Source organism: Cupressus sempervirens, chromosome 8 (genome assembly GCF_028749045.1).
Source record: "Cupressus sempervirens isolate cs-2001-9-10 chromosome 8, ASM2874904v1, whole genome shotgun sequence".
Classification (NCBI taxonomy): Eukaryota; Viridiplantae; Streptophyta; class Pinopsida; order Cupressales; family Cupressaceae; genus Cupressus; species Cupressus sempervirens.
Window position 1 is genome coordinate 115781146 of NC_143125.1, and position 22965 is coordinate 115804110.

General features: G+C 37.0%; 1 protein-coding gene across 2 annotated transcripts in view; it reads right to left on the minus strand.

The window, feature by feature from the left end:
- The window catches only part of LOC149541860 (GTP binding protein), a 60372-nt gene extending 40400 nt beyond the window's left edge, over nt 1-19972 (minus strand). The window contains exons 1-2 of one of the 2 annotated variants that reach the window (XM_089796939.1): nt 19756-19972; nt 19479-19620 (exon numbers count right to left, since the gene is read on the minus strand). In XM_089796939.1, the coding sequence (XP_089653065.1) occupies nt 19479-19605 (127 nt within the window). In that variant the 5' untranslated portion in view covers nt 19606-19620; nt 19756-19972. Of the gene's footprint in view, nt 1-19478; nt 19621-19724 lie in introns of both variants that reach the window. The other variant, XM_089796940.1, reaches the window with a different exon arrangement.
- Between the last annotated feature and the right edge of the window lie 2993 nt (nt 19973-22965).

Genomic DNA, 22965 nt, shown 5'->3' on the forward strand with positions numbered 1-22965 from the left:
GGCAAGACAACTCATGGAAGTACAAGCTTATCAATCCAATTTGCACCGGCCAGGAGTGGGGATTTCATCACACAATACCTTGAAGATTGGTGGGTAACTTCAAAGAATCACACTGAAGGGGTTCATAGCCAAAAGTTGTTTCGACTTGAGAAGACTACATAACAAGATGAGGAAGCAATTCCTACACATACATCATCTAGAAGATCTTTGGATTGATGTACACACTAAAGTGGATATATGACACTCAATTGACTATAAAACAAATTGTTGATTTCAACTTAGCAGAAATCCGTCCTGGATTTGAGGATGGTGATCAAATCTTCGATCTCGACTATATTCAACATAATGCAGAGAAATTACCCATTCTTCCTCCTACATGGTCATGAAAGGAAAGCACCTTGATTTGGGATTGTTTTCGATCCATTCTTGCTACTACCAATACCTAGCTGAAAAGAAGAGGTCTTAAGTGCATCAAGATAAAGCCCGGGAAATAATTTGATCTTCCTGGTCCAATTGGGTTGAGATCTGAGATAACGGGTAAAGGTAAAGATAGGACATCATCATCAACATTTGAACCTCCTATTCAAAGTTTGCCCAAGCTATTCATCAAAGGAGGGAAGGACTCGAGAGTACCCAAGGTAAAAGGGATTAAAACTCAAGCAATCCAAATCCACTCAAGTGATGATGATGCTAGGAAATCAAAGGAGCCTTCACCATTGGTCCTGGTCCTCTTGAGGTTCTTGTAGCAACCTCTCATCCAGATTCAACACCGATATCAAATGAATCTCATGATTCACCCCTGAGCATGACTAATGCGTTCTCCACGGAGCATCAATCTCTTGAGGATCCTATGACAATAACTCTAGCATTGCCTATGTCCTCGGCTGCACCTGCATTTTGGAAACAGGAGTTGATCGATATGACTATGAAAATGTGTTTGATACATATTCCTTGTCAATCCCTTCTACTACTACTTGGTCTACCGCATTGCTTGATGCAACTTTAGTTCAGTTTGAGCAGTTCATGCCAGAAGTTACACATAGCAGTCCTACTCCTACATCCATTCAAACTAAGGCACCCACTAAAGTCACTACTATCATATAGGAAAATTTAGAGTTAACTATGGTGACTACTACTTCATTTGCAAATCTTCTTTCAGCCTTCCTCCATGGTTGAGTACCATCACAAAGAATGAAGAAATCCCACTTGACAAGTTTGATAGGAAAATTGTTAGGCCAAGGGTTTCCAAATATAAAAAAGCTAAGATAGTATCTCGGGTTGTGGTGGATGATAACAATATGAAATATGCAGAAGTTGTCGAACCTCTTGCTGGAAAACTAGAAGAAAAAATGCAACCTGTTGATTACAAGTTTTCCAAGATTGAACTTGGCAAACAAACACGTTTGCCTAGAAACAAGATGCTCAAGATGCACTTGACTCATTAATTCTTAAAAATGGCAGGCTGTGGGTAAAGAAATAAATGTTGAAAAGAGAGTGTGCATCTTTTGATAACAATTGAAGAGATAAAGGGATCTTCTTCAAGTATTGAACATGCTTCCTCTCAGTGTACTGAAAGAATTAAAAGAAAGGCGCAAATTGTAGATGAGTGAGCTGCAAGTATTGAATCACAAGGTGTTTAGATCATTCGAGATATCTAGAGGATGCTAAGGAAAGGAAAGGAAATTGTTTCCCAATTAAGTGATATTCAAAAATCACTTAACCGATAATTAGAGTTGTTGGATGGAGACATTGGTGCTTGGAAAAGCACGATGGAGTTTGATTTATATGGTTCATGTGATTAAAAAGTTATCGCATCTATAGAGATGTATCATGATTACAAGCACCTAATGATTCACAAAGAACAAATTTTTCAACAATTCATGAAAAATGTGATGGCAACAATAATGAAGATTAATGAGCAAAAAGATATGATCAGCGAATGTTACAAGAAGCTGGCATGTGGAGTTATCATTGAGAACAATGAACCCAAGAAAGAAGAGGATATTCTTATAGGGTACACTGAAGCAATTCTCTTACATCTTGAAGCAGATGTTTTCAATATCAGTGTGATGAATTCATTTGCAAGCTGGAAGTGTTCACTAGATGAACTACAAAGCAAAAAGGAAGTTTCTATCAAAGAAATTTCGGAAGAAGCAAGTACATATCGAATGATCATAATGGTTGTTGAATACACCGATGAGCCTGATGCTGAAGTTGTGGGTAACTCACTAAAGAAATTTCCAAAGATAGTTGAGACTCTCTGAACATTTCAAATTTCCCATATGTTTTAGAATAGGATGACAAAGAATACATGTTAAGAGCAATTATGTTGTAAGTACAGGATAACATGTCCCTGTACAATCAACTCATGTAGTCAAATTGCAATCACATTAGGCATACAATTTTGAATAAGTAAAATTAGTTAGTTAGGAGTTTGTTAGAGAATAAGTCAAAGTGGTTGAGGAGTTCGTCTTTTCCTTCTACTTTTCTCTCTTTTATTTTCCTATATAAAGGAGAGAGCTCATTGTAAATAATCATCTTTTGCTTTATAGAAGAAGGTTGGGCTTGTAACTTGAAGGCTTTGTATTTGTTGTTACAAATCTCTGAAGTGAACAAAGAAGCAAGTTTTTCCCAAACTGTGTTGTGAGGCTTGGAATCAATCTTTGTTTCTTACGTTGCATTGATTAATTCATCTTTGTTACTTCTCTCTTTGTGAAGCATTTGAGTATTTAGTGTTGTTCTTGAAAGATTGAGCTTTCATAGACAAGATTGATATAATATAACAGTGGCTGCAAGTACTAGGATTTACATACTTTGAGCTTTATTTCTTAGTATATTAATTAATATCAGAATAGTTGAACAAAGACTTTGAGCTTTGTTAGTTGTTCACCCTTTTATTTCAAGAAGGTTGGTTGAAGGAGACTTTGGGTTCTTGCTATCAACCACACCAGTCAAGTTATAACTGTTGTCTTAATGTTGATCTTATGTCAACTATTAAGCCACTAGTATTAGCGTAGCAGTAGATTCCTTTAGTTAAATTGCAAATAGTAGTTGTTCGTGCAAGATCATTCCTGAAAGAAGAGGAATAGATCCAGTGAACCACTCATTTGTCAATTCTAGTTAGGTCTCTGTTGTAGCCACCTACGGTAAGAAGGGAGCCTCCCCTATTGCTGAGAGAAGAGATTTATCTCACTACACCATTGCCTAAAATTACCATTTTGTAAGTTGTAGATCTAGTATCTTACAAAATATTTAGCTAACAGTTTTTGGCAACTCCATTGGGGATCGAACGCATTTGGAAGCCTCTTGTTTTCTTTTGAAGTTTTACACCCTTGTTTTGGTGTTGGGAGAATTACAGGTTATCACACTGGCAAGTTGTCAGCACGTATATCTAAGGAGAAAGAAGGTAGAAATTTCATCAAGTTTTGCTAAATCATTCTAGGCCTAGCACACTCGTTTCAATTTACTTACTAAAATCCCTTCTCTTTCTTGAACTACAAGCTATCCACCTTCCAAGAATAAAACTACTATACCGAGTGAAGATTCCCAATTTTTTCTTAAACCTCTAATTTTTGTTACCCATAGTGCCCATACTCGTATTCCTAATATCATGGTTGCTCCTGCTGCTACTGGCCCATGGGGGTGGCTTTTGGTCCACTAAATCTTGCACCAGCTATACACGCTTTACCACAAGGTTCTTGTAAGAACTTTCCCAAGTTCTATGGAGATGGAAAGCAACACCTTGATGAGCACATCAAGGCGTTGTACATAGCATGTGGTGTGCTTGGTGTGGAGCATCAAGATGTTTCTGTAAGGCTCTTTATTTAGACTTTACAAGGAATTGCAGCAGATCAGTTCTACAATTTAGCTACGAGTGCAATCATTGATTGGTATTCTCTAAAGACTAAGTCCGAAGAATGTTTCAAGCCTATTGAAGATGAGCATTCATTGCTCGCACAACTTACCCAGATGAAGAAAGAAGCACAAGAAGGCATGTGGGAATTCATTGCCAAATTCAACAAATTGCACTTCACAACCTACTACTAAAAATCTTAAATGCTTCTTCATCTACACTCAGCTTCCTAAAGTTAGCTTCTTGCTAAGAAGAGCTACTCCAAATTTGGCGACTACTCAAAACTTTGGCAACAGAGATTGAGGATGATCTTATCATGGCTGCTAAGATATGGAGGGATCGCTCTAAAGAAAATTCCAACGGTGTTTCCACCTTTGGAAGTATGGATACTATCATGCAAAAGCTGGATAATGATGTGCTTGCTTTGAAAAAGCAAATATCTCAAAATTTATTCAAAGCTCCATACAAGGATATTCCACGAAGATCGTTCCCTAATACTACACATACTATGCAGCTAAGAATCAAGCAAACCTTCCTCCTCCTCTGGAGAGGCTTGCACTTGAAGCTCCACCAAGCAATCAAGCTACGAGATACTTCGAGAATGAACAAGTTGGCTCTTTATCAGATAACTATCCAGAGAAAGATATCAATGTCCCATACAATGATGATGATGAGACAATTGGCAACTCTAACATTGGGTATGTCTACTATGAAGATCAAGATCCTGAAGAGAGCTTTGGTCATGCATGTGCAATTATGATGTGTTCTCAAACACAACTTGCTAGACAGCAAGAGAAAGCTGCAAAAACAAAAATGGATGTGCAAACACCCATTACCCTTGCTAAAAGAGGAACAACATTGCCCACTCTTCCTAAAAATGTAGCAAATAACCAAGCACATATGTTGTTCCTACTTCTTCTGGTATACCAAAACCTAGTATGTCTAATCCAAAGCCTAAAGCTGAAACTTTAGTTCTTCTTTGGCCAATTCTTTTCAAGCATTTGATATCACTAATCATGCTAAAAGAACCAGAATTCAGATGTCTGAGGTTGAATACCTACAAACTTACCCAGGTCAGCTGGAAAGGCTTAATAAGTTTGTCAAAGAGTCTCAACCTACACAAATGCAAACTGCTGCCCCGAAACCTAAAGGTTTAACCAATAACCTAGTTACCATTCCCTCTAGTACTCCTAGAAAGATGGAACCTTTCAATATTTCCTTGTAAATCAATGGTTTCAAGTTGAGTATCCGTGTTAATAATTCTAGCACCTCTGATAATGTCATGCCAATTAAGGTAGCTGAAGCACTAGGTCTTACTTTGACAAGGCTTTTGGAAATTGCTATTCCATGGAGAATAACCAAGCACCTCTTCAAGGACAAATTAAAGATGCTCAATTTGCAATCGCATCCTTCCCTGAAAAGAAAATCAAGATGATTGTTTTGGTTGTTAATGTTCCTGCTTCTTATGGGATGTTGCTTGGTTATAACTTCTGTAAAGATGTGGGAGGAGAACTCAACATGGATATGTCTGAAGCAAGAATACCTCTCAAAGGTTTTATGCAAAAGCTACTTCCTGAGAGAGACACTAAATACACAGTCATTAAGTCAAAGGATCCTCATGCATAGATTCTCTTTGAATTTTCATGCTGATGAAATTTCAGAATTTGTTGAGGATCACTACTCTGATGATTCCATTCCATCTTGTGTTTCTGATAGTATAGATTTGCATATGCAAGTGAAGATGTAGTAGGTGACGCAATTTCGAAAACACCTTCTACCATGGTTGAAAAAGATATACTTCCTACCGTGGAGGATGAATATGTTGCAAGTTCTTCCCTATCAGTTGATAAAGTTGTTGATTCTAATGATGTTTGGATATTACAATTTGATGGCAATTGTGCGTCAACTGGTGCTAGTGCAAAGGCTGTTTTAACCTCACCACAAAGAGAAATGTTTCCTTATTCTTTCAAATTGCAGTTTGATAACACCAACAATACTGCAGAATATGGAGCATTAATACTTGGTATTAAAGCTGCACAATTAAAGGAATCCGTAATTTGCATGCTCGAGGTGACGTTGAGCTCATGGTATGTCGATATCGAATCAATATCAAACAAAGAACGAGAGGCTTAAACATTATAGAAACTTAATTTGGGATAATCTTGATGGATTTGATGCTTTCAACATTTCTATGGTTCCAAGAGAATTTAATGTCAAAGCTTTTTCTCTTGTTTCGGCAACACTCTTGATTCCACATGAGAGTTTTGAACAAGACAGATATTCTATCCAATTGGTTTTTTGCCGAAGTGTTCCAAACAACTATGAGCATTGGCAAATTTTCAATGATAATCACCAAATTATTAATTTCTTTGAGACAAATGAAAATTTTGATGAGCTATATTTTGAAGGTAGTAGTTCACCTTCTCGAGAGAATGTTCGTGGCAAAGATCCTATCAGGGGCGAATAATTCATTCAGCTTGACATAACGATCATCCTAAAGAGTTGCAACATGAAATTCCCCTAAGGGTGAGTGTTGTTCCATTCAGCAAAAGAAAAGGCAGTACAATCCTAAGATTTTTGGTACTATCTTATCAGAAATTTAAAAGATATTGGATGTAAAGATAATTTTCCCAACTCAACATTCTACATGAGTAGCTCATATTGTTCTTCTACGGAAGAAGAATGGCAAGATCTGCATCTGTGAGGATTTTCGCAATTTAAATCAAGCATCTTTGAAGGATAATTATCTTTGCCGATCATTGATCATGTTTTACAAACAGTCACTAGTTCACAAATGTTATCCATGCTTAATGAGTTTTCTAGCTATGACCAGATTGAGGTCAGAGAAGTGGATCAATACAAAACAGCATTTACAACTCCTTGGGGTAGATTTGCATACAATAGAATGCCCTTTGGATTGATAAACGTGGGTGCTACTTTTCAATGGGAAATGGATTTTGCTTTTCGAGATAAGGATAAGATCATTGTAGTCTACCTTGATGGTCTCACTCTTTTTTCCAAACAAAGACAAGATCATGTTCATCATCTGCATCAAGTGTTGGAAAGTTGTCGAAGACATGGGATTTCTCTTAATCCTAAAAAGTCAATGTTTGGAGTTACAAAAGGGAAGCTTCTTGGACATATTGTGTCTAAAGAAGCAATAATAATTGATCTCAAGAGGATTTAATTTATTCAAAGTCTTTCCCTACCAACCAATAAGACTGTTGTTCATTCTTTCTTCAGAAAGGTGAATTTTCTTAGGAGATTCATTCCAAGCTTGCTGGTCGTATATGCAATTCACTCCAAAAAAAAACGTTTTTGGCTATTTTACTCTTATTTGAGTCATTCTAAGCTTGACCCATTTGTTCGTCCTCCATCTTTAATCCTTCCATTTATTTTCCTGATCCATACCTTGTCCTAAACCTGTGTGATTATATCAAAAACTTATCAAAAATCCCTCACATGAAGATGTTCTCACTCTATGGGATTTTCATGTGACACTTGTGCAGGCATACCATTTTGCAATGTCAAGAGAACCTACTCAAGCAAAAGGCAAAGATAAAAAGAAAATGAAGTATTAGTGTGATCAGTATCATAACTCCATTCCGCCATCACAAGTAACTTCCTATTGTGATGAAGTGCAAGATACCGACATATTTCATATAAATATTCAAGATTTCCTTGCAAGAGTTGATGTTGAGGCTACCGAGAATATGACATGGGTTGAGCAAAGTCATATTCATCTGTTGTCCACTCTCCCTTGGGCAGCTCATGAGTCGGAATTCATTCTTGCATTTGCAAGGCACTTTGATGCACCCTCTCGAATCATCAGAGATCAAGATGGTAATACTATCATTAGTCTCGATCCTAAGACTAATGATCGTATTTTTCATGTTCCTCACACTTAGATTGTCACAAATATCACAAGGCAAAAGGCTTTTGAGCAGTGAAATAAGGATACCTCCTATTGCACCAAGTTCATCAATGACAACTGGTTGATCACTAAGAGGCCAAATCTTGTTAGATTGTTGATAAAGGGTGTGTCGTTGTGATTTCAAAGAAGAAATTAATGACCTCATCGTAGTGCTCAATTGCTTAGGAGGGCTCAAGGATTCAAACACTTTCAAACCCTGGATGTATAAGTACATCTCTCTCATTATAAGGTCAAAGAAGAATGTATTTTGGGCTTAACTAGTGAGTGATGCTATCTATGAACAATTGGTGAATGTGTTGTCTACAGACATGTTCAACATTATTTCTTGCTTGGTGTATATTGCTGCTGCCTTGGATACTTTCTTAGGTTTGTCAACTAAAAATGAAAGGTCTATAGTGCACTTGTTGGAATACTATGATCAGCTGCCTTTGAAGCAAAGCCGAATACATTTCTGAAGGGTTCAGGATGCCTTCTTTGGGCATTACATGTGTTCGTTTGACAAGGAACTCCAAAACAAGCGAGTTTCTGATGATGTGTGCAACAAAGTGAATGAGTATGGTTGTATGTTTCTACAGTTTCCCAACTTCACATATTTGTGAGTTAGATGTTTCAAGGAAGAGCCATATGCATTGCCAAGGTACCCTATAGACAAGACTATACTCATGGAATTGACAAGACAACTCATGGAAGTTTAAGCTTATCGATTCAGTTTGCATCGGCTAGGAGTGGGGATTTCATCACACAACCACTTGAAAAATGGTGGGTACTCTTTGGATGTCGTGCCTAAAGTGAAGAACATGGAATTTGAACTTCAAAGAATTACATTGAAGAGGTTTGCAGCCAGAAGTTGTTTTGACTGGAGAGGACTTCATGACAAGATGAGGAAGCAATTCTTACACACACATCGTCTAGAAGATCTATGGATTGATGTATGCACCGAAGTCGATATCGGACGCATGGACTAAACTCAGTTGATTATAAAACAAATTGTGGACTTCAACTTAGCAGCAATCCCTCCTGCATTCAAGAATGATGATCAAATCTTAGATCCCAACTATATTCAACATAATGTGGAGAAATTACCCATTCTTCCTCCTACATGGTCATGCAAAGAAAGCACCTCAATTTGGGATCATTTTCAATCCATTCTTCCTAATACCAATACTTGCATGAAAAGAAGAGGTCTTAAGTGCATCAAGACAAAGCTCGGGAAAGACTGTGATCTTGCCGGTCCAATTAGGTTGAGGTCCGAGATAAAAGGTAAAGGTAAAAATGGGACATCATCACCAACATTTGAACCTCCTGTTCAAAGCTTGCCCAAGCTATCCATCAAAGGAGGGAACGACTCAAGAGTACTTGAGGTAAAAGGGATTGAAACTCAAGAAATCCAAATTGACTCAAATGATGATGATGCTAGGAAATCAAAGGAGCCTTCACCAGTGGTTTTGTGTCCTCTTGAGGTTCTTGCAGCAACCTCTCTTCCAGATTCAGCACCAATATCAGATGAATCTCACAATTCACCCCTGAGCATGGTTATGTACATAGATCAATATCTCTCCGAGAAGAGGTAAAGAACTTGTCTTCTAGCGAGAAGTTTTGGAAAACACGAAAACTTGAGGTTTTCTAGTGAGAAGTTGATGCCAAGAAGTCAGCTAATTCTCGGCAAGAAAACAGAGATATCTTCACAAGAAGTCTCTAGCTTCTTGCAATAACTTGAAAATTTCTCGTAGGTGACCATGTTGTTATGAAGTTATTTGCTATCATCTTTAATACAAAGTAAAAGTTCTTAACATTCTTATGAACTTGTTTTTTCAGAGTAAAAGTTGCTCTTGCAAAGAACCTCTTTGTTGTCATTTTATGTTTGCTTGTAATCTCATTTGTTATACTAGATTTACATAATTTTTGTTTTGGAAAGTAATTATATGAATAATGAGCATGATACAACTAAGATTATTCCATGAAAGAAAATGCAAAATGAATCCATTCAATAATCAAACGTGAATGTGTCTATCATTTGCTTGATGGATATTAGTTTTTACTAGAGCTACTGGGAAGGGGAAGAGGAAGATGTAGACTAGTTTCATATTGTACTTCACATTTATATTATACTTATCTTTTTACAGAGACAATTTGCTATTTTTAGTTTGCTTCAAAGTTCAGAATCTCTTACCATGGTTGGCAACCATCAGCATTCCACATGAGGATGTGATTTTGTTACATATTGCATTTATATATAGAGAGAGAGAGAGAGACATAGAGAGACTGGCCTGTTTGGTTTGTTTACTCATTTACTGACTCATTGGATACATCTTATTGAATTTTGAAAAAGAAAATGCATCTCTAATTAAATTTAAGTCATTTTTTAAATTCCTGATATTTTCTCAACAAGCAACCGATTTATCTCCGATATTTTCCAAAATCTATTTCTTTTGCCTCGCTAAGAAGTGGCAAAGAACGAGATTTCAAACTATGGTTATGGATGCGTTCTCCACCGAGCATCCATCTCTTGAGGATCCTATGACAATAACTCCAGCATTGTCTATGTCCTCGGCTGCACTTGCATTGGAAACAAGAGAGGATCAGTATGACTACGAGAGTGTTTTTGATATATATTCCTTGTCAATCCCTTTTGCTACTACTCGGTCTACGGCACTACTTGACATAACTTCAGCTTAGTTTGAGCAGTTCATGACTGAAGTTACACATAGTAGTCCTACTCCTATAGCTAGGTGCCCGCTGTAGTCGCTACTATCATACAGGATAATCTAAAGTTCACTATGGTGACTCCTACTTCAGATGGCACACCTTCTTTCAGCCTTCCTCCATGGTTGAGCACCAACACACAGAAGAGAAAGAAAGAAGAAAACCCACCTGAGGAGTTTGACAAACAAATTGCCAGGCCAAGGGTTTCCAAGAATATAACAAATAAGACAATATCTCAAGGTGTTGTGTATGATAATAACATGAAATATGCAGAAGTTGTCGAATCTCTTGTTGAAAAACCGGCGGAAGAAATGCAACCTGCTAATTACAAGTTTTCCACGATTGAACTTGGCAAATGAGCATGTTTGGATTGCAAACAAGATGCTCAAGATGCACTTGACTCATTAGTTCTAAAAAATGACAGGTTGTGGGAAAAGAAAAATATGCTGAAAAGAGAGAATGTGCATCGTTTGAAAGCAATTTAAGAGATAAACAAATATTCTTCAAGTGTTAAACATACTTCCTCGGAGTGTATTGAAAGAATCAAAAGAAAGGCACAAGTTGTAGATGAGTGGGCTGTCAGCATTGAATCACAAGGTATTCAAATCATTCGAGATATCTACAGGATGCTAAGGAAAGGAAAGGACGTTGCTGCCCAATTAAGTGATATTCAAGAATCACTTAAACAACAATTAGACTTGCAGAATGGAGACATTGGGGCTTCGAAAAGCATGGAGTTTGATTTCAATGGGTTATGTGATTATAAAGTTATCTCATATGTTGAGATGTATCGTGATTACAAGCACCTAATGATTTAAAAAGAACAAGTTTTGCAACAGCTCATGAAAGATGCGAAGGCAGTAGTAATGAAGATTAATGAGCAAAAAGACATAATCAGTGAATGTTACAAGAAGTTGTCATGTGCAGTTATCATTGAGAACAATGAACTCAAGAAAGAAGAGGATATTCTTACAAGGTTCACTTTCACTTACAGCTTGGAGCAGATGTTTTCAATATCAGAATGATGAATGCATTTGCAAGCTGGAAGTGTTCACTAAATGAACTACAGAGCAAAAAGGAAGTTCCTATCAAAAAAAATTCGGAAGTAGCGAGTACATATCGTAAGATCATAATGGTTGTTGAATACACCGGTGAGCCTGATGTTGAAGTTGTGCGTAACTCACTGCAAAAATTTGCAAAGATAGTTGAGACTCTCTGAACATTTCAAATTTTCCATATGTTTTAGAGTAGGATGACAAAGAATACATGTTAAGAGCAATTATGTTGTAAGTAAAGGACAAAATGTCCCTGTACAATCAGCTCAAGTAGTCAAATTGCAATCGCATTAGGCATGCAATTTGAATAAGTCAAATTAGTTAGTTAGAAGTTTGTTAGGGAATGAATCAAACTGGTTGAGGAGTTCCTCTTTTCCCTCCACTTTTCTCTCTTCTTTTTCCTATATAAAGGAGAGAGCTCATTGTAAATAATCATCTTTTTGTTTTATAGAAGAAGGTTGGGCTTGTAACTTGAAAGCTTTGTATTTCTTGTTTCAAATCTCTGAAGTGAATAAAGAAGCAAGTTTTTCCCAGACTGTGTGTTGTGAGGCTTGGAATCAATCTTTGTTTCTTACGTTGCATTGATTAATTCATCTTTGTTACTTCTCTCTTTGTGAAGCATTTGAGTATTCAGTGTTGTTCTTGAAAAACTTTGAGCTTTCATAGACAAAATTGTTATAGTTTGATAGTGGCTGCAAGTACTAGGATTTAAAGACTTTGAACTTTACTTCTTAATATATTATTTCATAAGAGAATAGTTGTACCAAGACTTTGAGCTTTGTTAGCTATTCAACCTTTTGTTTCAAGAAGATTGCTTGTAGGAGACTTTGGGTTCTTGCTATCAACCACACAAGTCAAGTTATAACCGTTGTCTTAAAGTTGTTCTTACGTCAACTATTAAGCCACCGGTATTATGTAAACAATAGATCCCTTTTGTTAAATTGCAAATAGTAGTTATTAGTGTAAGATCATTCCTGAAAGATGAGGAATAGATCCAGTTAACCACCCATTTGTCAATTCCAGTTAGGTCTCTATTGTAGCCACCTACGGTAAGAAGGGAGCCTCCTCTATTGCTGAGAGGAGAGATTTATCTCACTACACCATTGCCTAAAATTCCCTAAGTTGCCGATTCGGGTTTGGGGACGAGTTCGGGTTCGGGTTCGGGGTTCGGTTCGTGGATTCGGGCAATTTTTTATTTCCCCATTTGGGTTCATGGGTGGGTTCGTGAGTGTATATATATATATATATAAACACACACACACAAGAGAAACATGCATAGTTGCAAAACAAAGTCATTTCACAATATGAACAATTGTTGCTTGATCATTGATCAATGCCAAATGCCAAAGGGTTTCGGGTCCCTTCAAAACCTGTTTTTACCTGAATCTAAAAGCATTAAATACTCGCTCATTAATCTATCTTCATGATTGTAAAGAAAATTATACATTGAATTATTAAATTGCAAAACATACACTAGTTCATCAAATAATACATTGAATTACTAAATTGCAAAAGAAAGACTAGTTCATCAAGTAATAAAGATTGAAACATGATGATAGATGACAAGTTTTTAGTAGTTTATCAATAATCACAGTATCAAATGCCCTTCAAGGGTCAAATGGATCATCACAAAATGAGGGATCAATGGCTTCATCCCCAACTACAACTATATCTAGATCTTCATCATTGGAACCCAAACTGGTTCCACTAGTCCCATATACTGCTATATCATTGTCCTCCTCCTTGACATAAGGGATTAGATGAGTGAAATGTTTTTTATTAAGTTCCTTTGAGAGTTGCATAAGAAAACAATTAAAAAAACACACTCTTTAATGTTGTTTTAGCCTTGGGTTCGTTGTGGGTTCATCTGGGTTCGCTTCAGCAAGGACCCGAACAAATCCACAGTCAAAACTAAGGACCTTGCCCGGATCCGAACCGAACCCAGGGACGAATCCGGACCTGTACGGACCCAAACCTGAATCCGGGCAGCAGGGGACGAATCCAGCAACTAAGCAAATTCCCATTTTGTAAGTTGTAGTTATAGTAACTTATAAAATATTTAGCCAACAGCTTCATAAACTTCTCTCCATCTCCTATCATATGGTTTGAGCATCCGGAAATTATTTTACATGTTGTAGGTTCTACTTTAGAATGAAGTGCAGTCATATTCACTTCTGGTCTTCCAAATCTCTTTGTTACCTTCCTGCATAGCCAGGAACAAAATTCTTTAGTTGAGTCATTATCATCTTCGTTCTTGGACAAATGTTCCTTTGTAGAGCATAAATTTCTCTTTTTTGTCTTTTATTTGTCTTCTTCTTATCAAAAATGGCATAACTAATTCTCTTTTCATCATCATATCCTTCGGATTCTTCCTGGTAAGGACACTTAGAAGCAAAATGACCGATTTTACTACAATTAATTTATTAAAGCATTTCAAGAGCAACTTACCTTTGTATTTATCTATTCCTCTCACATCCACAATGTCTTCTGCAGATCCAGCTTTAGGTTTGACCGATGCCTTGAATGGTGCTTCCTAGTTTTACTTGATCTCATACATTTCAGCAATCTTAAAAGCTGAGAATGAATCAAGAAGTCAACCCAAGGTGTAGGAATTCAAACCATGACTTTCTTAAATTGCATGTTTCTTTGACTTGTAGGGTTTAGGTAGAGAATAAATACTTTTCTTATTACTTTTCCTATTCTCCTTTCCTTTGAATGGTTTCTTGACTTTATAAACTTATCTCACCATAGTGCCCTTTTTGCCAATTAGTTCTCACTTTGCAAACATCCCTTAAGGCTGGCCCTTTATTTGCCGCTTACTTTTTTACTTTGCAAACATCCCTCAATGTTGGCTTCATATTCACCAATTTATTAAAGAACTTTTTAATTTACCTTTGAACCTTCTTCTTTTAAACCCGATTTACTTTACATCTAGACCTCAAATTGACAAGGAGCATTCCTTTCTTAAGAAAACTTGACTCACAACATCAAACACAGCATACAAAATAGGGACCCATTTAACTTAATTTTAGGTTTTAACTCACTAATCTACACATTACCGTTGATTAAAAACTTCATGAGCTTCAAAGCATAATTTTTTAAACAACGAACTACAATATCATTTTTGGTCTAGCTCATACTTAAAACTACAGCTGTAATATGGATAAAGAGAAATCTATTTTTCACGAAATTGGCAACACTCGAACAAGTTATTGTTTAATCCTTGGAAGCAAGAAAAAAAATCGAAGTGTATTTGATCTATAGAGACAAAACCGCCCCAAACCAAGCTTGAGCTAAATCAGATACTAGGCACACTTAGGTCTATTTTTTATCATTAGCTAGCAAATAAGAAATTTACAGGAAACCAGTTTCCAAAAATATGAAACTCAATCCCAAAATAAGTTGGGCTTTAGGACTGTAGCTTTGCCCTTAATTAAATTGACAAAAGAAAGTTATTTCAGTGTCAATACGACTAGTTTCAACAAACTTCTCATATTTCATACTTTTTAACTGCCCCATCAGATTGCAAGACATTATGTAATTTAGTCTGTTAATTCACCTTTGTCCAATTTCAGTTCATTTCCCATTAGCATACTAATGTCAGCATACTATTGCTTATTGAATTAATGTTACTTGATCTGTCACGTCCCATTTTGCGACCTTTCTTGTTTTTGCTTATGTGGTGATCATGTGGCAACCTTGTGGATTTTGACCTGGTCAAACCTTGATTTAAACTTGGATTAAATAACTAGTGTAATTAAATTGATAAATAATGAATCGGAAAGTCTTGTACCTCATTTAATGTTAAAAATGATTATGTTACAAAGTTATTTATAATGTTTGGACTTCATTTTAGATGATGATGTAATGCGTTAAGTTACATGATGATGATGCATTGTGGATATTGACGCATGTGTTATTATATTGATATTATGATGTTCTCGATGTTGATTTAGTTGTTTATTTGGTGGATACTAACTCAATCTTGTTTGCGAGTGTTTGAGTGGATGCAGGATTCATCGCAACAAGAGTGTGGTTGAGGTAGAGAGGATTAGCATCTTGGAAGGGGATGGACGGATCATTCCAGCAACCCACACACCACATAGATGTTAATATGGGAAACTATGGATGTCATTTGGGTTGAATCCCAATTTTATATGATGTTTTATCTAGATAGAATATAGATGATGATTTAACTTAGACATATTCTAGTTCTATTTTACCATGCTAGATGATAAAAACAAAATGACATAGAAATAAGAAAATAGGTGTTAATATTTATATGCGTTAAGTTTATTTCATTTATTATTGATTCCTTGTGATAAACATATCCAGGATGCAATACAGGAAAGGAGGAAAAGAACCATGAAATTTGGGAAAGCAGTCGCCTAGGTCAGTTATGAAGTTGAGGGGATTAAAAGAAGGAACGGGAAGGCAGTTTGGGGGGAGGCAGGCAGCAAGAGGAAGGGAAAAGCTAGAAAGCAGGCAGAGGGAATTGGGGGTTGAGCATGAAAAACAGCAGATTTATCAGGTTCTCCTTTGAGTGCTAATTAAGCCCTTGTTAGTTGTTTATTCCTTGGAAATTCTCAAGATTATTTTCCTTTATCCGTAACATGTTGTTTAGTTGTTTTGCTAAGATTTAAGCATTCTGTTATTGCAAGTTGGGGAGGTCAATGTAAATTTGTTATTAACTCCCGTGAGTGTGAACTCGAGCTTCTGTGAATGTAGTTACATAGTGAGTTTTCCTTGAATAAATATCTGTTGTAGAAGCTTTACTTAATAACACCAAACCCCATACGTTGATTCGGAGGTGTAGGAATACCGCTGAATTTTCAAATTTGTGTCTCATATCATGCTCAAGTCTGAATCTGCCTGGACACTTCGAGACCTTTCATTTCGCAACAGAGATAAAAGACTTAGTCAATTTAACATGAAGAGTCTCCAGCTGTTAACCATCGATACCATAATCGCCTTCTCTAACATTGCACCTTCCTGTTTGAGTATGAGGTTCAGCTTCAGATGCCAATCAACTTGGAAGATCAAACTGTTCTGTAACAAGATTAACTTTCCTCTGTTGATGTCTCAGAACACTTAATGCGTCAAATCGAGAAGCAGCCTGGCTGTAACCTTGAAATTGGGAAGAATTAACAATCTGGCTCAGATCTGGATCCTGTATTGTACTTTCAGCTTCCCAGTCTAGCCTAATCCTCTGATTGACATTCTCATCGAAACCAACACATATTTTATGTGAAATCCTGGATTCAATTTACCATGAACGATTAGGATACTGTTTTCTTTTTAATAAACCTGTCTTAAAACAAGATTAAATCAGTTGTCCTGAGTGTGTTAAACCTTCTTTTTTTCTGTAGGATGTTAAAATATATATGTGCTTCCCTTGATAGTGGTTTGCTGTTTTACCTGAAGTTTCATTCTCTGTGGGATATTAGATTATACCTGCCTTGCGTTCAGTAAAAGCCAGTGCTGTAGTTTCATTTAATTTAATCTGCTGTTTGGAACTGCATCAAAATCTATGATAAAATACACAACAAGATGACAAACTTCACAGTCATGGTTATAAACAACATAGACTTGGGCTGTACGCTGTCTCCAATTACTTTGTTGAATCGATTGCTGCAGATGGGGTAGTTACTGTTTTTAGTATAATCGTTATAAATTGATGGTTGATGGTACTAAATCAAAGTGGACACATTCATTAAACCAGATTATGTTTGAAACACTTTCTTGCTGTTCTGTGAGTCGATGTTAAACTACCTTAAAGAAATTAGCATACGACATAAATACCCTTTTTCGTTACATTATGTTTTTTCTTTGTTGTGTCCTGAGTGTTGATTGTTTCCTTGATGGCTGGGTGTAATGTAGCAAATGGGAGGGTGGGGATGGATGCATTATGTTGTGCTTCTCTCAACCTGTCAGATCATGAAAAGTAGGATTCATTACGTTTTGTCTCTCCTTTCCAGTGATGCTGACAAATGTTGTGCTTGGTCAAGCCATTATTTTTGCATTTAAGTGTGATGTTCTGACATGTAGCATATGTGTGTGACTATGCTCAATTTATCTTGCATATGAGTAGATATGCTATTGTTAAAGAAATGTGCATGTGGGTAGATATATTACAATTTTTCTTTCACTACATATGAGAAGAATGTGTAGTGTTCTTTTCTTTTCCCTGCCACATTCCGTGATTAGGCTGCTAGGCACATGGATGCATGTAGTATGTTTCACAGCTGCACCGGATCCATCCGATCCATCTTGTTCCGGGAAGCTATGGTTCTCGTGCCAAGGTCGGGGCATTCTTCATGTCAGGAAGAATCCTAGGGGAGTAAACACTCCGTGGTTGGCGAGGTAAAAGCACCTAGGCCACACTCCCATCTCAAATAGTAGAGGGACGACGTCTGATGGCTTTGGAGACCGGATACACTTTCAAGACACCTGTCAAGTTTCAGAACTTATCATATGGTCTTGTATTTTCATCTTGGCGATGATGTACGGTATCATTAAATTGATGTAATCTTGAATATCGGATAACATAAACTTAAAAGTTGACAATGTACTATTGCACATGTATATGATGGGCAAGTGATGTATATACATTGTAATTCAGCACCATGGTTTATATGATGTAGTGTTCATGCATTATAATCAGCACCTTAGTGTTATGTTGAATTTGTTGATAAACTAATTGTATTATTTATTTGGTTAATGGTTAACGAATGAGATTTGACTTTTCAACATTGGTTGTGATTGGTTTCCTTTCCGCATTTTTCATTCTCATGTAATGTGGCATCTTTGTTTAGGACATGGTTCTTACATGATCTGACTACCCTTCCATTTCACACAGAATTTTACCCAGCGATTTGTTCAAGATAGACTACACTTGCCTAAAATATATGATTCGCTTCACCTCAGAATGCTAAACAGATCTAGAGTTTATGGGTCCACTGCTTAGAAAAATCTTCATCCAATCTATAGAGTATTCTAAATAATAATAAACAGGCTCTGTGCAAAGTGGCTGTCAAAAGACACGTAAAAGAGAAATGGATCCATAATATCAAACTTTCCAACCTAACTCTGTTAATGAAGTTTTCTTAGTTCGAATAAAATTAGATATCCACCAGATACGTCTGTACTTAATTCCAAATATTACTTGTTTTTTACTTAAGTTGTATTAGAATTAGAAACTTCAGAAATGCAAGTATGGGATGTCAGATAGCTTGGGAAATTATAGAAAATTAGGAGAAGACTTCTTAAGTGAATAACAGGAAACAGGAAACCTTGAAGAAATAGTATCAAAATGACAGAACCTTGCTAGAAAATGTTTGAATCAGTATGAGGAATTCTTGGAATTCTGGGGGAACTTTAGCAATCTGAAAACGATGGAGGAAATTCTTGATAAGCGGTTCGGAAACTGGTGGATAAATTTCCAGAGGTTTTTGGCCTCTCTCTAGCAACTTCGATAAGTTTCTGAATTGTGGTAATTTTTAAGAAAAACAGAGCTGTGGTTCAAACCTACTCGAAGCAACTTCCAGGTTTCAAGTCGTCAGATGATTTTCACGTCTGCAAAACATCCTTAATTACTGAACTCCAATTTGTGCAAAGATAGCCTAGATAAAGTGGACAAAATTACAGGACTAACTTATCCTAAGCATTGAGGTCCTTGTCACGGACCTAGGGGAAAGTAAATTAACACTTATAATTGATGAAAATATTTTAAAAAGTATTAAAAAAAGGACCAAAACGACACTCATACGATCCGATCCCAATATCATGAGAATTTAAGTTGCCCTAAATTTTCGCCAGCTAAGAGTGAACATGCGCACTCATAACTTAATTAAAGACATGCCCAATGAGGTAGCTTGATCCGGTGTGTTCTGTCAAACGGAAAAAATAAGGAATTAAGGGAAGGGATGCTTACTGCCAAAGATGGCCCTCTTTCCAACATTTGGAGAACCAACCATGAAAATGCTTGGTTTACTGGAGAGCGATCCTTCACCCAGTTCTTCTTGTTTTCCATTCTGTTCATCTTCAATTTCCCTCCCCATAGTCAGATCGGATGCCTTCAACAAACAGAAACAGATATTCTAGATCAATTCATGGTAGATTTAACGCGATTCAACTTCAAAATTATTCAACTTCATTTTTTTGAGTTTATCTTCATCACATCGATTGCCAGATTGTTTTTGTTTCTGTACCGAGAAGAATGTAAAAAGAGTACAGTAAAAGCTTCAAATATAACTCCACGAAACGCCACAATACAGTCACGTAAACAGGACGAAGGTAACGGTTCAGAAATGGTTTAGATGAACCACCAGTAACCAGCGATCAGTTTTGTTTTTTAAGAGGTGAAATGGAATGCAATATTCCCGTGTCTTGGATTTTGTACTGCCGATAAAATGTGTGATTTTGTTTAGTCTAGTGTGACTCTGTCTAGACTTTATGTTGGAACTTTTATGTTGGAATTGTAGAGGTTATTTATGGAAAAGAGGTCCTTGGCTAGGGTTTATAAGAGAGGACAAAGATATTACTATTTGTCTATTTTGATGCAAAAGCTATTCCTCAAGGATAGATTTGTCCTTGAGGAGAAACATGCTGATGTACATGGGGTTGCCCCTCAACCTATGCATATTACTACAGCAAAGCAAAATGAGTCTGATGAAGACAATTTATGAAATGAGTTGGAAACTTTTTGTTCATCCATGGACATCAAGCAATTTTCCCCTTCATTAGATAATTGTGAGTTATAGTAGCAGCAAGTGGAGATCCACATGATACCAGTAACTCCCAAGGAGGTGGATCATGAGCATCATGAGGAAGAGGTGGATATTATTTCTTTACAAGATGAGGAGTCACTTCCAAATCAGCTAGACACCAAGGTTGCAGAGCACAACAACAATGCACACCAAGTGTGATTTCTTAGACCATGTGTCATCAAGGGGATGACCCATAACGCATCTAGCTCTGCAATAATGCAAGTTGCCCCTAGTCATGCTTATTTCTAAGTATGAGGAGGAGTTCTACAAGGATGAGCAAGTTGGTCTTGCTCAAGATCAGGGTGTCCTAGTGCTAGAAAGCTTTATTGTTTTCAACAATGGGAAGAAGGAACTCCATCCAGTAGTATGCTTGTCATACTTGCTGATTCATTTGGTTGCCCATGTGCATGGGTAAGAAGGGGCAGCTATTTCAACAAGTTAGTCAATGGCTTTGTTTGATTTATTTTGTTTGTAAATACCTATACATAGTAGAGTAGGTTTTTCCAGCTTTCCAAGAAGTGCATGAGCACAACCATTCCCTCCTAGATATAGCAAATTTTGTAGTTTTGTTGGTTACAGAGGCAAAATTTTGTGAAGTTGCAGGTGGAATGGTGTCTTGTTCTTTTGGCGACTTCATGCCAATGGACTGCTTCAGGGCACTAATCTATGCTTAGTAGGCAAGCATCCCCTTTGAGTCACCAAGATTGTTGACTGTTTTGACCCCCATTCATCTCATCACTGATAACCAATCTGAGAGACCTTCAATGGGTTGTTTTTCTTGTTATGGGTTAACATACACTTTTGGTGGATAACATTTTGTGTTTGCGCACCCCTTCTCCCTAGTTGTTTGGCTTGCAGATCTAATGACTCTTGTTTTTTCACATACCATCTCAACATCCTCCTAAAAGTGTGAGATGTTTCCATGCATCTCCATTCAGACATTTCTTCATGCCACAATGTTTCTCTGATGCTCTGAAACCTAGAATTGTGCCACATGGTGGAGGGTACCATCTTTCATACAATTCACTTCCCTCTTTGTTGAGATCCTTTGATCCAACATCTCTCATATTTTTGCATCACTACCTTGGTCCTTTTCAAAGATGTGACAATCATTGGATTTGATCACATCTTGGGGATCTCCTCATTGCATCTTAGTTGTTTGTTGGAAATAAAGCTCATCTACATCAACAGTTGTGTCTTAATCTGTCATTTGGGGAGATTCTTGCAACATTTGGGTTGTTTGTTTTGAATGGAAGATCTTCATTGATGACCAACATTTGTTTTCGGGGAAATCAAATTCCCCCCCATCCCCCACAATCAACCCTACATTTTGTGGGTGGATAACACATTGTGGTATCCCTCCCCACAATTTTTCCTGCCAACGACATGAATCAGCTTCTTGCGGCCATGGCACATTTGCAAGGCCAATTCTTTAATATTGAGCGACTTCTTGGGCCTTATTTGCAAAACATCATTGCACTCCATGCCTCTTTAATGCATGTAATGACCAAATCTTCTGAATTGGATCTCTTTTATGACTAGGTGCACTTGTTTTGGTCTCTTCTTGTCACTTCCAAGCAACAAGTTGATTTCGAGATCAGATTTAGTTATGATATCCATTTATGGCTTCTCTGCAACTCAACTCCATCTTGGTTGGGGTTTGAACTCCATAGTTAAATCTTTCCTAAACTCTTTAAAAGGTAGTTGTAAATATGTTTTTGGGTTCTTCTCTATTTATATTTTGCAACAACATTATGCTCTGCAATCTTGCCTTCTATTAATGAAACAGCTCTACTTCTTACCTCTTCTTTCCATTCATTATTTGTGCATGTTTATTGCCTTGTTGTGGATGTTTCCTTTCCTTTTTTTCAGATTTATATGTTGTGTTTAATATGTTGGTAATTGTTGCATAGCGAAAATTATCTTTCTTTTCAGCATGTCATCGATTTCGAACTTGCATATTATTTTGGGATATAGATTGGAGTCAAGTTTAGTGTATTTTGGGTTTTAATTGATGTTTTGTGTAGTCATAGGCAGAATTGTAACCATAGTTCTATCTTGGTGCATCACCTCCCTCTCCCTTTCTCCATTTAAATATTTGTTCTCCTTCTCCCATTTCCTCTCAAGTAATAGTTTAGGTGCACCCTAATATTAATGAAGTCGGCCTTCTCCGAAGATTTAGCCTCAGAGTGCAAGTCTGACACTTGGAGGTTGTTTCCATGTTACACAAGGTCGCTTGAGGGTCATACCTCAAGCAAGGGTACAAATTTTTGTGTCAACGGTTACTTTCAAGGAGAACCATACACCTTACCGAGATATCCTATTGATAGGATTATTCTGATGGAGTTTACAAGATAGCTCATGGAGGTGCAATCATGCCAACATAGTTAGCACATGTCAGGATCAACATGACCACTACTAGACCCCTCTAGATTGGTTAGTATACACTCAATTTAGTGTACAAAGTGAAAGATATGGAAGCAAAACTTTGGCTCATTACCTTGAAGAAATTTAAGGCTAGGCTCAACTTCGACTACCAAGGGATGCATTTGAAGATCAACTAGGTATTCACCCATGTTCATTGCATGGAGGACATGTGGATTGACATGTGCATGAGATGGACATCATAAATATGGAATACTAGAGGCTTAC